This window comes from Furipterus horrens, unplaced genomic scaffold, assembly GCF_987537825.1.
Source record: "Furipterus horrens unplaced genomic scaffold, mFurHor1.1.pri manual_scaffold_8, whole genome shotgun sequence".
Taxonomy (NCBI): domain Eukaryota; kingdom Metazoa; phylum Chordata; class Mammalia; order Chiroptera; family Furipteridae; genus Furipterus; species Furipterus horrens.
This window is the reverse complement of record NW_028327178.1, coordinates 48,494,039-48,511,027: the sequence shown is the minus strand read 5'-3', so window position 1 is coordinate 48,511,027 and position 16,989 is coordinate 48,494,039. Positions and strand designations below refer to the sequence as shown.

Here is a 16,989-nt window from a genome sequence, read left to right as displayed (position 1 = left end):
CTGCAGGAGGAGGTGATCACACTTGAGCCACCTCTTGAAGGATGCTCAGGAATGGCCAAGTGGGCAACAAGGGGATATGCTGGGGGGTTGGGGGGCAGGCAGAAACATCAAACAAGAGAATGTATAAGGATATCTGTACTTCTGGTCAGTGTGAAAGATGGTCAATCTGGTTACTCTAAGAGTAATATATCAATGCTTTTTAAATGGATTTTAAGTATTCAGTAATCAGATGACATCATTTCATGTGTTGGCTTGTAGTATCTTAATTAATTTTGAAAACACTTTGTTTCTATCTAGACTTTTGGACTTCTCTCATGCAGTTGGCTATGAAGAAGTGGACTTGGACACCTGCTTGCTTTCAGAAATGCCTAAGCTGGCTCCTCATGGAGAGGACGGCAAGCTCCCACCAGAGCCCTGGTCTTTACCCAGTCCAGTAAGAGGGGCTTTCTTACATTTTGTCAGTCAAGTCCAGTCAGAACAGAGAGCACAGCCCAGAGGAAATTAAAATTGGGGCCTCATTTCACAGTGTTTGGAAAGCTGAATGAGCACACTGGAGCAGGGATGGGAGGGGAGGAGGTGGTACCACCTGAGTGTGGGAGCCAAGACTGCTGAGGGAGCGAGCCATCTGGTGGCCATGGAAGCACAGAGAAGACAGGCCCTGCCAGGGAGGCCACCTGGAGCCCCGAGGTAGGGAGAAAGGCTCCGCTACTTTCATCCACCTGCCCTCCAGTCTCCCAGCACTGCCTTCCTTTGGCAGAACTAGTTGGAAGCCCATTTTCAAAGGAGCTTGAATGGAGGTACAGGTGTCATCAAAAGCAATATGGTGGCAGGGAGAGGATGGTCATCAGCAGACCACACTCAAGCACCCTTGCCTGGCTGCCATACAGCAAGCTTTTGACAGAGTTTCTGTGAGGACTCATGATCACTTTGGATTTAGTCAGAAACATGAAAATAAGTACTTAATGGAAGCCATTGTACATACTGTTGCTTTAGGAAAAGGATTTGATTCATCTAGAAAAAGCCAATTTTGACAAATAGTTTTAATGGCAGTCTTTGTTAGTTCAGTTTCTCTTTCCTTTTCTGATTTCTCTATTTCTTTGGTTGAAAGCATGTACTCTAATTATTTAGATGATGATACAGTCACATGAAAAGCAGCTTCTTCTGAGCACGGCATCTTTGAGTTCCAGACAGTTTTCTGGTAGCATTGGCCCACCCTGAGCTGGAAAACGGAATCTGAGGCCTCACCTTATTGGGGTCAATATGTGCAGGGCACCTTCTCTGGCTCCTCACATTCTGTCCTGGCGGTCTGGGAGCACCTGCCAGCTGGTTCCTCTTGGCTTCACCTCCTGTCCATGAGGAGTCAGAGACATCAGACTCAGAGGTCCTGCTGGGCCTGTCCCCTGTGGGAACTCCCAGTGTCCCAGTGCCTGTGCGGCAGCTGCTCCTGCATAACTGGCATCTTCCAAGCCAGGGGGATGGGTTGGGTGGCAGCAAGGCCTTACCACTGGAGAAGCTCTAATTATCTTCTCCAAGAGATAAAGGCCCAGCAAGTAAATTATTTAAAACAAAGGTTAAATCAGTGCGAACACATATTTATGGTTATTGGTGTTCTGATACAATTGCTTCTGAGATGTTTTCTTCATGGAAAAATGTGCACATGTCCATGGGGGTCCTGGCTGTGCTTGGCTGAGGGTCTTCTGGATCTCTTACAGAAGCAGTGTGCCATGGATGGAGCCCCAGAGTACGTCCCCAATGCTCACCAGTTTGGCCTCGCACAAGGCAGCCATTTGGTGCTGCCTTTCAATCAGTTGGCTGTCAGAAAGAGGTAGGCATTGTTCTAAAGCCCTTGTGAGGTGTCCTATTGCTCAATGTATACAGAGGTGTTCTTTAGCAATGTGTATTTTCCAAAGCAACTTTCTAAATTTTATTATGGAGTGCTCAACTGGCAACCAGAAGGCAGCAGAGAAGGCAGATATAGGAATTCAGCCTTCATGCCAATCAGATGTTTACACTGTGGTTAAATGGAGTTCCTGGGGTTTGTCTTTACCCCGTCTAGATGATGGCTGGTTGCTGCCTCTTTGTACGAAGGTAGGAAAGCACAGAAGTATCTGTATAAATCTTTCCTCACTCCTGGAATCCGAAGTCCTCTAGATCTATCATCCTCTTGGCTTTCAGTCCCATTCTACTGTAAGCATACACTAATCTGATGAAATTGTCTACCCACACTCTCACTGTGCCCCCCAGAATTCCTGGGGCCATACCCACATTGATCTATACATTCAGTCTCTCTCTCTCACACCTTCCTGTCTCCAAGCACCCTTCTTAGGTGAAGCCAGCTCACACCCCACAGATCTCAAGACCTGAGGATGGCCAAGATTCCTCTGACTCCACATCCCTCCTATCTCCTCCTCTGAATCTCTAGCTGATCTGAAGTTTGTGTCTCCAAACTCTGCCACACCATGTACCACTTGTTCCTTCCCTTTGTGATAACCCCCCATCACCTTCAGACCTCAGCTTAGTGTCTTTTTTCTACCACTCCTGCCGTTGTTCTCCATGAATTCATAGCCACCCATTGAACATCTGATCTCTGGCTCAAGTGCTCTGGATCCAATCTGTCAGAGGCCTTTTCCTCCTTCGTCCTCAGCCACCCTCTCCCCGTAGTCATACCCTTGCCTACTTCATAAGTATGTATTCCACCTTCAGACTCTTTACTAAGCATCCTATGTAATAAACCTCTTCCTCATCTATACTCTGTGACTCTCCTAGACATTCCTCAACTGCATCAAGACCTCTAAGCCCTCATGCTTTCTCATGATCATCACCTCCTTCTCTAGCTCCACGGCACAATTTACCCTCTACCCAGAGAATGGATGCCATTATTATATATGTCCCTTTGCAAACTCCGCTAATACTCTCATCTCTTCTACTATAATCATAAATAAACTCACACTTGGCCTAATTCATGCCAGAACCCAAGCTGGTGTTCAAGGCTGCACAAATGCATGTCTCCATCCTACCATTATGTTAAAGCTATGGCCACAAACCTCAGATAGAACCTCCAGGCTACATGGGGAGCCAATCCATTTCTCTAATACATTTTTTTTAGTTTTTCATAGCTTCTCCTGTTATCTCAAAACTCATACAGCCCTCTTCATGCCCTAGCTGATGACTCGCCTCATTGAGAAGAGAGAACTCCTTCATCTGTCCACCTCCAAAAAAGCAATCCACTGCCCTTGTCCCCACCCCTCTACCTCTTCTGCTGACACCAAGGCAGACAGTCCTTGTTCTCCCTCTCTCTTGTCCTCTGGAATCTGTCACCTCTCTCCTCTCAGAGACAATGGAGTATCCAAGACTCGATCTTTTGTACATGATTCCCATCAACACAGAGACAGGCTCTTCATCCTTCTTATCATCAGTGATAACACGAGGAGCAAACACTGTCCCAGTGACTCAGTATTTTACACACAAGCGCTGACTTAGTCCTCATAGTTATCCTATGATGAAGGTATTACTGTCATCTTCATTTTAGAGACAAGAAATTGAGACAAAGGGAAGGTAAGTCATCTATTCAGGGTCACACAGCAGAGCTAGAATTCAAACCCAGGCACTATGGCCCTAGAGGCTATGCCCATAACCACTCCCTCTCTAGTAGTTTGTAACTTTTAAAACAGAAACTCTCCAGAAGCCTTCATACCCCTCCCCAGTCCCTCACACACAGTATCTTGGCTCTACTGCACAGTAAGATTTCTTGAAGGAGTTGTCGTATGTGCTGTCTGCCTCTTCTCACCCCTCATTTGCTCCCCTACCCACCTAGTCAGCCTCCCCTCACTACTCTGTTGCTCTTGCCAGAGTTGTCCCCATACCTACTATGGCCACACCCTGTGTACCTCCTCTGCTGGGCCCTCAGCAGCATCCAGCATGCTTGTCCACTCGACATCCTTGGCCCACATGCTCCTCATTTCCTGCTCTCTCCCTGCCCATCCCTGCTCAGTCTCCTTTGCTGGCTCCTCTTCCATCAGTGAATGCCCGGGCCCCTTCCACATATTCTCCCAGGGCAGCTTGGAAATACATTCTATTTGCCAACACCCACATCTCTAGCCCTGACTTTCACTTAAAACTCAGGAGTTGTATATCCAACTTGCTGCTTGACATCTCCTTGGATTTGGACAGGCTCCTCAACCTCAATACACCAAAAGGAAATTCACACTCTTCCCCAAACCTGTGCTCCTGGTCTCTGCCCTTTCTTATAGACAGCATCACCAGTTGCCCAAGGCCCAAACCTAGAGGTTATAGTCTTCCCCTCACTCTCCAAAGTCAGGCCATCTGCAAGTCCTATTGCTTCTTCTTCCAGAATACTTCATGCACTAGTTGACCTCCTCTGCATCCCCCTGCCACCACCCTGGTCTAAGTCACCACCGGGCCTCTGTGGACTAACAGCTGCCTGTCTGATACCTGCTGTCACACTGGCCCCATTCAATTTGTTCTTCACATGAGAATTTTCTTCTAATATATAAATCAAGTCATGCTTACTTCCCTTCTTAAAACCCTTCTGTGACTTACCAATGCACTTAAAATATAAATACTGCCTCCCAGAGCCCCTCATCCACGAGGATGAAGCATGCCCCTTTTCCCTACCACAGTGGGCTTTAGTGACATTACACTTCCTTCTGTGGGAGGAAACCAGACACAATCTTTCCCTCCACCTCTGTGTGGTGCCATCTCCCACGTGGCCCTGGTTGAGGATTCCTGCAGAGGTTTGTGGGGCTTCCTCCATTCTGTTACTGAGATCTCAGCTGAAATACTATCTCCCAGAGTTGCCTGACAAGAACGTAACCACCATTGACCCCCTCACAACTTAATCATAACTCTTGTATATTTCTGGTATTAGTTTCACGGGATACGGGAACTTCCCTTTGTTTACTGCCTTAGCTTCAGCTCCTGGAACAGTGCCTGCCAGATACAGGCATGTAGTAACCATTAGTCGAATGAATGGGTGGGTAAATGAGTGACTCTCCTGAGATGCTAAATGTAAATGTTGGAATAATTATTGGGTTATCTCTTCGAGGTTATTTTAAAAAGTAAATGTGAAAGCTTATTCCTTTCTGAGAGCTGAGCTCTTATATTCCTCCAGGCTCTCGGTTCAGCTAAGGATCCGAACCTTTGCTTCCAGTGGTCTGATTTACTACATGGCTCACCAGAACCAAGTGGATTATGCCACGCTCCAGCTGCATGGGGGCTACCTCCATTTCATGTTTGATCTTGGGAAAGGAAGAACAAAGGTCTCTCACCCTGTGCTGCTTAGTGATGGCAAGTGGCACATGGTACGCTTTCATGAAGCTTCTGATCACTCCATCCAAGTTTCATGCCCTCTGTTCCTTGTGTGCACTCCATTTACTGCAGTGAAATTATTCTCTTAGATTTCTAGCTTGCCTGTGTTTGCTATATCTCCTATGGAATGTAGCCAACTTGCAGTCAGGGACCTTTTCTGCTTCCTTAAATATCCCCAGGGCCTAACCCAGTGCCTCAGACCTCATACGCACTCAGCAAACATTACTGGAAGGAAGGAAAGTTACCAAAAATGTTCTCACCTTGACGAGAAGTAAATTAAGCCTGCCCATGGTCTGAATGGGCCAAACCTGAGAGCATGGCATCTATCTCATCAATACGAGTCTGGAACACTTTGTTTTCTAAAGCATGTGCTACTTCTCCCTGCTTCCCATCTCTACCGGGCTCAGTCTGTTCACAGCACAAGCTGCATAAAACTCAGAGCCATCCTTTAGGATGTCGTTTGGTTATTACAGCTATAATGAACAGAGTTGCAAACAAACATCTGTTAATGTTTTCTCAGATTCCTTAAAAATTATGTTTTCATTTGCTCTAGGTCAAGACAGAGTACTTTAAAAGAAAGGGTTTCATGACAGTTGATGGCCAGGAATCCCCCATGGTGACTGCAGTGGGAGATGGCACGACCTTGGATGTGGAAGGGAAGTTGTACCTGGGAGGCCTTCCTTCCAATTACAGGTCCAGGAATACTGGAATTGTAAGCAGCATTTTCTGTGAGGGGTCCATCTTACCTTTATCTCTGTTGTGTTTATTTTTAAAGGAAAATTTTTATGTTTAAATTGTCTTGTTTTTCAACCTGGGGTTTTGCTGCAAGATGCAATCCTTTCAAACTATATCCTTAGACTGTGTGTTGGGGCTTCCCCTTGAAGCCCAGCCAGCTCTTCTGTTAGTTAATGAACATATTTCTTTCCACAGCTACTTAGCCCCAGTGAAATTCAGGAAAGTCCAGAGAATTTGTATTTGCAAACTAGAAAACTCCTCAGTCTTGATTTCCACAATATTTAATCAAAATAATAGAAAACACATTTACTGCATTATTAGCAAAGATACTTGAATAGTAGCTTTAAGTTAGACATTCATGTGAAGTATTGTGGCAGTTAGATTTTAAAAACCAAATAATAATGTTGCTGCAGTATAAGGAAAATGTGCCCTGGCCTCCTCATTGCATTCATCACCACCCACCCTCCTATCATTTGGTTTAGATCACCCACAGCATCCCTGCTTGCATTGGGGAGGTGACTGTGAACAGCAGGCAACTGGACAAGGAGAGCCCAGTGTCATCATTTGCAGTAGCCAAGTGCTATGCAGATGCCCAAGAAGGAACTTTCTTTGAAGGAAGTGGATATGCAGCTTTTGGTACGTATTATTGACAATCTCGAAAGAAATCTTTGTCCCCTAAGATGATATGCACTCAAGAATTATATGACAGAGCAGAACCCACAGGACAAGGCTCCAGCAAGAACACATTTAGTTAAATATTCCAGTTTATTCTGATTTCTCAACTTCTAATGTACAAGCCTTCTCACCTCTGTGCTGTCCTGATGACCTGACAAAGGCTCCCACCCCCTGGGGCAGTGCAGCTCCTATTAACATGTGGTCCTGGTTTCATCTCTACCCTCCCCAAATTTGTGTAAGTCATGATCTCACTGTCCAATTTAATAAAGGCCTTTGAATTAAAAATAAGCAGCATAAAATATCTAGACCAGCCAGCCAAATGCGAGTCAGATTTGATGAAGTAATTAACTCCATTGTTGAAATTATTAATCAATTAGAAGTAAAGGAATTTAAATCTCTAAGCTACCTCTGAATGTAAATTCCTTAAGGCTTAGAACTAGTCCTTATGATGTATTTGACACTGTCTCCTCCTTTTATTGAAGATACTTAATTTGCTGGTTAACTTCCTGTTTGCACTCAGAAACATGCTCTGGCCCCCCCTGCCCTGCCCCCGTTCTCATTCCTATCGTAGGGAACTAATTTTTCTGGCTCCTTTGCCCTCCAGCTCCCAGGAAGGTTCTGGTGGAAGACTGGGGCAGGAGGGAGGAGGGGAAGAGCTAGTACATTACTCTCCTTCACTCTGCTTACAAGCTCTGGTTGCCCCACATTTTCCTACTTTTCCCTTAGCTCTGGGTGTTGTAACAACTGTCTTCTATTGCTAATATCTTCAATTTATCTCAGCTTTTTTATTCACCTGAATAAAAACTTCATTCAACTAAATCTCTACTTTTTAATACGCTCAGTAAATGATGACATACCTGGTATGGGAAAATAAAATGGACTATTCTGGTATAGATGATGAAGGGATTATATTAGATCAAATCCCTTTTGCTTTTTCCCTACATGGCTCTAGATGAGAGTATGTGCCTGCCTTGGCTCCAGTCTAGCTTACCCCTGCTGACTGTGTATCTTCTTTAGAAGCACCACTTCATCTTATAGATGTGAAAACAGGCTCAGAGATTAAAGATGACCTGCTGATGGTGAAACTGGATCCAGGGATGGAGCTGGAGCTGTGTATCCTGACCCTCAGTCAGGAGTCTAGATGTATAGCCAGTCCAGCCCACTGCAGGGGCATGGCATGTCTCTGCAAGCCTGGACTTCTTGGGCCCAGCAGGGCTCACCCATAACTCTGAGCTCTCCTTGTGTTTTTCAGTCAAAGAAGGCTACAAAGTTCAATCAGATGTAAACATCACATTTGAATTTCGTACCTCCTCAGAGAACGGTGTCCTCCTGGGCATCAGCAGCACCACAGTGGATGCCATTGGGTTAGAGATTGTGAATGGCAAGGTAGGTGTTTATTCTTGATGAGGTACTCCCCCCAGCTCCCAGTGTCAGGAACAGAGCAGTTGAGAAAGAGTAGAAATACGTACACCCACACTTCTAATTATCAATTTTAATGGAATGGAGAAAAGATTCAGTTAACATTAAAAAACAGAAATCTTAAAATGCTTTTAAATAACTTCGTTTATAATTTTGAAACTGACTTTAAAGCAAAACTGCAACTATATTACAAAGAACGTTTTTCCTGAATAATCTGAAACTAAGTTGCTGAATTGATGCCCCATATTTCCTAATTTTATTTGGAAATTATAGATTCATAGAAAGTTGCAATGAAATGTACAGAGATGCCCTCTTTCACACTTCTCCTAGGCTCCTCCAGTGGTAGCATCTTCCAAAATTCCAGTACAACATGAAACCCATGAAACTGACATTAGCACAATCCACTGAGTTTCAGTTATGCCTTTTATACATGTATCTGTGTGTGTAGGCTCTACACAGTTTTACCATATGTGTAGCTTCATGTAATGCCCACCACAATCAAGGCAACTAATTGTACTGTTACTACAAGTCTCCCCAGAACTACTCCTTCTGACTTTCTTCCCCAGAAAACTAGCCCCTGGCAATCACTAATGTGTCCTTTGTCTCTCTAATTGTTAGTTATGTCAGCAGTATTACACAAATGAAATCATGCAGTATGTGTCCTCCTGAGATTGTCTTTTCAACTCAGCTTCACTTCCAAGTGGTTCCTCCAGGTGGTTATGTGTATGAATAGTTCATTTCTTTTCATTGCAGCATATTCCATGGGATGGATATACCACAGTTTAATTTTTTTAAAGCATAGGACATAATTTTTTCCAAAACTATTCCACTCTTGCTTTTCAGGCTCAAGTCCTTGTGTTGGGAACTAAATGAACTCAACAATTAACAGTAATTAGTCTCTTCTGCTTTAAAACTGCTTCCTTCAGAGTTTCCGTCGGTTCTCATTCTGTGTCTCCCCTTTGGATCCATCTGGGTGCACCTTGTTTGCAAGATTTGGGGGAAGGGAGTCCTAATTGCCCTTTTTCTTTTCTGTGGGCTCTCTCCTGACAGCAGATGAGGTATAGTTCAACTTACCTGAATCTGCAGGCTCAGCCTCTGTCTTCTGTGAAGTTGGACAGCTCTCCCTGGCTGGTTGTAAAGAGCTGTCTAAGGTTTCCGCATTGCCAGTACATGGGGACTGCTCCTAAAGATTTGACTGACCTCCTTTTGCAGATCCGGCTTACCATCCCAGCTGTTGTGGGCACTGCTGCCTCTTCCTCTTCAGCCACCTTCTGTATCCCCAGAAGTCATATGAAAACCTGGGAATTTCTACTGTACCAGTCATAAGACACAGGGAGTCAGGGTGGCAGTCTCTTGGGTTCTCTCTCTACCTAACGGCACTTTGCCAACATTTCAACTGCACTGTGATCAACTAATGTGAGACTAAGATGCTTGATTTTTCTTGAGGTACTGCCTCATGGAAGGCAAGGAACAAATATCTAAGCTCTAGATTCCCCCATATTTATAGTTTGTATCTAGTATTTTTTGCTTACTGCAAATGTGGTTTTTGGTCCTTGGGAGATCCTAGCATGAGGGTGAAGACAATATAAGAAACTCATCTGATCTCTCGCCCTTCACCTCTTCTTCGTGCTTGCTTCATCTTCATGTCAAAATAAAAATGCCTCTAGATCATATTGCTGCCTCTTACACTATGGCTTATAGCCAACTTTTTCCTCATCTGTACTTCAAAAGAATTTTTATGTGACATCTGAAAAATGTTATCAGAAGTGTAATAGTTGCAAAAATGTAACATCTGACATATTGTGTATTTTACTGCTACGATGCCTTATTATTATTTTAAAACATTTTTAGTGACTGCCTAAGGATTTATAATATACATCTTTAATTTGTCACAGTCTACCTTGAAATAGTACTCAGTAACTTCACATGTAAGAACTTTACAAAAATATACTTACTATTCTTCCCACCCATCTCTTGCACGTCTTAGACTTTTTGTTGTTGTTATCATTTGCTGTGGTAGAGCAACATAGTTTGTCAGAAGGGAATTAGTAAAGGTTCCTTCATAGGTGCTAGCAACTGCTATGAAATGACACCCTCAGTAAACCCATAGCTCTTGCTGTCCTGAAAAGAGGAAATTGATTTGAGGGTGCAATGCTAAGATAGTGGCTCAGTCTTGCTTTCATGGAGCTGGCCATTTGTCCTTTCTAGAATTTCAGGGATAAGATAGCATCTGAATCCTTTAAGAGGCTATTTTTTAAAAGTTTTTTTTATGTTTTGTTTTGTTTTTTATAATTTCCTCTCCTTTTTAGAAAACTGCTAAGATTTTATCCATTTCAAGCACATTATATAAACGGACTGTGTTTCTTAAATATGGAAAAATTCACTAAAATATTTGCTTGGGTCTGTTGTTTAGCTCTTGTTTCATGTTAACAATGGTGCTGGTAGGATAACAGCCACATATGAGCCCAAAGGTACTGATACTCTCTGTGATGGAAAATGGCACACTCTGCAAGCTAACAAAAGCAAACACCATGTGGTGCTGATCGTTGATGGGAACGCTGTTCATGCAGAAAGTCCACACATCCAGTCCACCTCAGTGGACACCAACAATCCCATTTATGTCGGTGGCTATCCTGGTATGTATGGGTGTCTGCTCTGCTCATTCACTCTCAATGGGGCATTGTCACTGGAGAAAATCTCAGTTCAGGTGGATATAAAATAGGAATTAAGAAAAACGCATGGTTTGGGTGACATATCCTTTGCCATTTAGAAAGGCTATTTCAAATATCTAGGAATTCTTAGAAAATTAAAATAATCTACACATGTAAATTGATCATTAGGTAAGATTCTGAGAACATAGGATATGATGTAAAGTACACTAGATGACTCATTTTAAGGAACATTTTGGGGTGGGTGATCATTTTAGAGGACAAATTTATGTGTCTTATCCTCTCATATTGGCTTTGGGTTTAGAATTATGCATTTCAGTTGTTCCAAACAACTGTTACAAATGTAAACCAAACACCTCTTATGGCTTTTTAAGTCACAAATATGCCTTAAAATTATTACATATTAAGCATTTTCATTGACTTATCACAGAAGTCATGTATGTGGAAAAATGTTATTCTAATTTTGATATAGAAACCAGTTGTTTATTTTTGTTCTTCTTGTGCTGTCCATGTCATTTACCAAAATTAAGCAAAACTTCTCTCCTTTCCTTAACAGCTGATGTAAAGCAAAACTGCCTAAGCAGCCAGACCTCCTTCCGGGGGTGTTTGAGAAAACTCACTCTGATGAAGGGCCCGCAAGTGCAATCCTATGACTTCAGCAGAGCTTTTGACCTACAAGGAGTTTTCCCTCATTCCTGTCCTAGGCCTGAGCCCTGACCTTCAGGGAAACTCCTCAACCTGAAATCAGTCATTACTAATATTTTGAAGAGAATTACTTTTGTGAATCAAAATTTCAGTTTGGATTGTTTCCAACTCAGGTTAAATGTTTCCAGAGAGAAATTTTGTGCTTATGTTAAACTAAAACCACATGTACAACAAATACCTCTATTAAATAGTTTTAAATGTAGAATGAATTCATTGGCTTTCTTTGTTAGCTCTTTTAATGAATCTTTGTAAACATTGAATATTCTGTTAATTACTTGACAGTATTTCATGGTTTACTATTTAACTTTTAAAAAATAAAATATCATTTTTGGCTATAATAGATTACAGCAGAAAATGAATACTTTTCTTTCCTTTTTAACCAAATTTTTAAGTTCTGATTTCTACAACAGAGAAGTAATGCTATTAGTTATGCGCTAGCCAAAGGCACTAGCTGTTCTCCATGTAAGTGTTTAAACAGGCTCCAGGGAGTCACCGAGGGTAAAGGGAGAAAAGGAAGGAGCCAGAACCTCCTTTAGATATTTCATTGTTGTGTCAGGATGTAACAGCACTTTTCAGGACAAAAGAAATAAGGAAAAAAAAAAAAAAAAAAAAAAAAAAAGGCATTGCAACTTTGCAACCTGTTAGCTTTCTTTTTTAAAGTATATTTTATTATGTTGTTACAGTAGTCCCAATTTCTTTCCCTTTGCTCCCCTCCACCCAGAACCCCCTTCCCTCCAGCAATCCCACCCCTCTTAGTTCATGTCCATGAGTCATACATATAAGTTCTTTGGCTTCACTCTTTCCTATGTTATTTTTAACATCCCCCTGTCTATTTTGTACCAACCAATTATGCTTCTTAGTACCTGCGCCATTTCCCCATTTCTCCCCCTTCCCCCTCCCAGCTGGTAACACCTCAAATGATCCTCATACCTAGGATTCCATTCCTATTTTGGTTTGCTTAATTGGATTTTATTTTTATTTTTAAAATTCAGTTGTTGATAGTTGTGAGTTCGTTGTCATTTTAATGTTCATAGTTATGATCTTCTTTTTCATAAATGAGTCCCTTTAACATTTCATGTAATAATGATTTGGTGATGATGAACTCCTTTAGCTTTACCTTGTTTGGGAAGCAGTTTCTCTGCCCTTCCATTCTAAATGATAGCTTTGCTGGATAGAATAATCTTGGTTATAGGCCCTTGCTTTTCATCACTTGGAATACTTCTTGTCAGTCCCTTCTTGCCTGCAAAGTTTCTTTTGAGAAATCAGCTGAGAGTCTTATAGGCACTTCTTTCTAGGTAACTCTGCTTTTCTCTTGCTGCTTTTAAGATTCTCTCTATCTTTCACCTTTGGCATTTTAATTATGATGTGTCTTTGTGTGGTCCTCTTTGGGTCTAGCTTGTTTGGGACTCTCTGTGCTTCCTGGACTTGTATGTCTATTTCCTTTACAAAATTTGGGAAGTTTTTCATTATTTTGTCACATAAGCTTTCAATTTTTTGCTCTTCCTCTTCTCCTCCTGTCACCCCTATGATTCAGATGTTGGCACACTTAAAGTTGTCCCAGAGGTCCCTAAGCCTCTCTCCATTTTTTTCAATTCTAGTTTCTTCATTCTGTACTAGTTGACTGTTTACTTATTCCTTATGTTCCAAATCATTGATTTGAACCCCAGTTTCCTTCCCATCACCATTGGTTTTGTGTGGATTTTCCTTTGTTTTATTTAGCACAGTCTTCACTTCTTCCCTTATGCGTTTGCCATACTTAAGAATATCTGTCAAGCCTGTGAGCATCTTTATCACCAGTGTTTTGAACTCTATGTCTGTTAGATTGGCTATCTCCTTGTCACTTAGTTCTCCTCCTGGAACCTTGATCTGTTCCCCCCTTTTGGGAAATACTTCTCTGTCTCCTCACCTTGACAGGTTCCTATGTTTGTTTGCCTCTGTGTCTTAGGTAGAACTGTCACACCTGTTATGTTGTAAGGGGCAGAGCCTTAGGTATTCATCAGTACAGGGCAACCCATTTCACCACATTGTGACACTGTATATGAGGGAGGGGTCTGAGAGGGAACAATGCTGCTTACTCAGCACTTGCCCCTTTTCCAGGCACTTCTCCTACTTCCGTGTGGGACTGGCGCCTCTCTAGCTGTTGCCCTGGCCATCATTCCCAGAGTGGGTGGGTCTGCACATGTTCTAGGACCATGGGGGCCCTTTAAACAAGTGGACTCTACTGGGAGACCAGCAGTTTCTTCCTCCTCCCCAACCCCCACTGGTTTGCACAGTCAGAAGCAAAGAGGCTTTATTTTCCCTGGCCCTGGGACCATGAGCTGTGCAGTGTAGTCTGGAGCTGGGCGCACTCTCCAGGTGTCCCTCCCTACTTTTTAAAACATGTTACTGTGCTTTCCGCCGGACGGCTGCTGCCACCGCTGCTGCTGCCACCACACCACATCCTCTCTGCCCCGGCTCCGCCCCTCCTACCTGTCTGAATGAGTATTTCTTCTTTATATCTCTGTTTGTTGGACTTCCATGCAGCTTGATTTTCTGGAACCCCTGGTTGTCTCTAGTTTTGAGGTAGTTATATTCCTTTTTAGTTGTGGTGGGAGATGCAGTGTGTCTGTCTAGGCCTCCATCTTAGCCAGAAGTCAAGCTTTTCTTTCATTGTCAATTTTTTTTCACCCCTTGGAATGAGAGAGTTCTCCTTGATCAGCTACTTTTCCTGGGAGAGTGTATATAATTTCAAAAGAAGGAAACTTTAAAAGCCACACATACTCATACATTTTTTTAATGAACTAAGTAGTTTTAAACCCAGATTGCTGAAGTCTTATTTGGTTCCCTCCAAATGGATTTCATTCTGCTCTGCAGCCATGGCTTGGGTCAAAATGGCTGTTATTTCATAATCTTTAGAAAAATGATTTCATTTTTCAAATGCTTATCTGAAGAGAGGTCTCTACCTCTCTTAGCGGTGACCTGCTTTTCCAATATGGAAGATTATAAATTCAATTTATATTTCTGTGAGAGATTTTAATTTGATAAACAAGGAAGGCAACTGTGGTCATGTTCCCTGTCCCTCTTCTGTGCCTTGCTCATGTCTCTGAACTCTTGTGGTAATCTGTACCTCCTTCCTGGTTAAATATCAACATGAAGATATTAGCAAAAGGTAGCAGCCAACTGTAGAAGTCTGAGTTCTGTGGCACTTGGCAACTTATGAATGCATACTCCTGCAGTCTAAAGGCAGCCCCTTGGGCAGCTTGTTTAGGAAAGAGCATTTGCATCTCAGCAGTGAAAATGCACAAGGGGGCTGTGGGTGGCTTTTCTGTTCATTTTTCCATGGAAACCATCTATAGCTGGAGTTGACATGCCAGACCTTGGTCCATCATGTTGGAAGAGGAAGTGATTCAAACAAGGAAAAAGACAGACTGTAGAGTTGCCATGGACTTTGGGCTCCTCCCTCCCTCCTTCTTCCCTCTGTCCCTCTTTCCTGCTCTCCCTGACCACTTATTAATAGAGCTAAAACAGAGTTTGGGCGTTTCATGGTTATACCTATCCACGAGGCCTCTCTTAAAAGATCCCCTCAAGGGAACATCCACTTCTCCCATCTTTGGCCTCTCACAGAGAAGAGCAAGCTGGGTTTAGATGTCTTCCCATGAGGGTTGAGAGCCTGGGCTCCAGCTCTAACACCTGGCTTTCACTCTTGCTGCTGGGCCTCATACCAGTTCCTTACCCTCCCTCAGCAAGACTGGATTCAGGCCCTTAGAGTAAGGTTGCCAGATAAAATACAGGACCCAATTAAACTTGAATTTCAGGTAAACAACCAACATGTTTTGAGTTTATATACTAGGACATATATATGTGTATATGTGCGTGTGTACTTTTCTTTGCTAAATCTGGCAACCCCACATGCTGTATATATATGTGTGTGTGTGTATATGTATGTGTATGTATACATATATGTGTGTGTATATTTTTTTTTGCTAAATCTGGCAACCCCACTTGAGAGGCCCCAAAGACATAAGAAGGTTATGACACCCCTCCCCTCACTGTCAAATGATTCCCCTCACTGTGAAATGATTCAAAGTAAAAACAACCTACAACCTGAAAGACCACAAAAGTCCATGTGGTAGGAACACTTAACATGAGATGTATCCCCTTAGAAAAATTTTAAGTGCATTATATACAGTATTGTTTACGAGAGGCACAATATTAACTATAGGCACAACAAATCTCTAAAACTTTCCATCTTACATAACTGAAACTTTATACTCATTGAAAAACAACTCTGCCCCCGCCCCCACTGGCAATTGCCATTCTACTTTCTGTTTTGTATGAGTTTGACTATTTTAGATAGTTCAAATAAATGGTATTATGAAGGGCTTGTCCTGTGGCTAGCTTGTTTCCTGCAGGTTCATCCATGTTGTCAAATATGGCAGGGTTTTCTTATTTTTTTAAGGCTAAGTGATATTCTATTACATGTATTTTATTATCTATTCATCCATTAATGGACATAGGTTGTTTCATATCTTGGCTACTGTGAATAATGCCATGATGAACATAGAAGTGCAGATAAATCTTTGAGATCTTGATTTCAATTATTATTTAATTTTTGAAGGACCACCATATTATTTTCTATAGTGGCTGCATCATTTTACATTTCCACCAACAGTACACAAGGCTTCCAATTTCTTCGCATCCTCACCAACAATTATCTTGTTGTCTTGTTAATAGCAATCCCAACAAGTTGAAGTAACACTTCATTCTGGTTTTGATTTGTATTTCTCTGATGATTAATGATGTTAGATATCTTTTCATATTTTTGTTGGCTGTTTGTATGTTTTCTTTAGAAAAATACATTTTCAAGTCCTTTTCGCATTTTTAAACCATGTTTTGAGTTTTTTGCTACTGAGTTGCAGGAGCTCCTTATATAATTTAGATATTAACCCTTTATAAGATATACAGTTTGCAAAATCTTATCCCATTCTATAGGTTGCCTTTTGATTCTGTTGTTTCCTTTGCTGTGCAGCATGTGGTAACTTTTTAACTTATTTATTTATTTTTTTGGTCCACCTTTCCAGTTTTTCTTCCATTTTCTCTCAAGTTGTAACTTAGGTTGATATTCTCATTTCATACTGGCATACAAGCAGGCTAGCTATTCTCAAATAAGTTATTGGACCTAAAACTTGTATGGGATAAAGAAAGGATGCTGGTGAGTTGGTAGTCACACAAATTTCAAAGTAAAAAGGAACAGAACAATGAAATAAGGCCAGATTCTGATACAATTTCCTTTCCACTAACACTTGTCAACTCCTTGAATGAAGTATTTGCACCCAGAAAAAAATACCTCAGAGGATCCCATACAATTTCTTTATGTAGCAGAGGCCCTGGAAACAAAGACTGCTCTTTCTTGACTTGGACACTGAAGCCCAATTATATAATCCATTATTGATTTCCCTTTGCTTTCTGTCTATACAAC

The 16,989-nt window shown here is 42.0% G+C and overlaps 1 protein-coding gene across 1 annotated transcript in view; it reads left to right on the top strand.

Moving 5' to 3' along the window:
- Window positions 1–11,755, top strand: part of LAMA1 (laminin subunit alpha 1) — a 158,576-nt gene extending 146,821 nt beyond the window's left edge. The window contains exons 56-63 of the mRNA XM_090285005.1: window positions 298–433; window positions 1,713–1,825; window positions 5,132–5,321; window positions 5,882–6,040; window positions 6,546–6,699; window positions 7,991–8,124; window positions 10,571–10,793; window positions 11,383–11,755. Of these exons, the coding sequence (XP_090141131.1) occupies window positions 298–433; window positions 1,713–1,825; window positions 5,132–5,321; window positions 5,882–6,040; window positions 6,546–6,699; window positions 7,991–8,124; window positions 10,571–10,793; window positions 11,383–11,543 (1,270 nt within the window). The 3' untranslated portion in view covers window positions 11,544–11,755. The remainder of the gene's footprint in view (window positions 1–297; window positions 434–1,712; window positions 1,826–5,131; window positions 5,322–5,881; window positions 6,041–6,545; window positions 6,700–7,990; window positions 8,125–10,570; window positions 10,794–11,382) is intronic.
- Window positions 11,756–16,989: the final 5,234 nt, after the last annotated feature.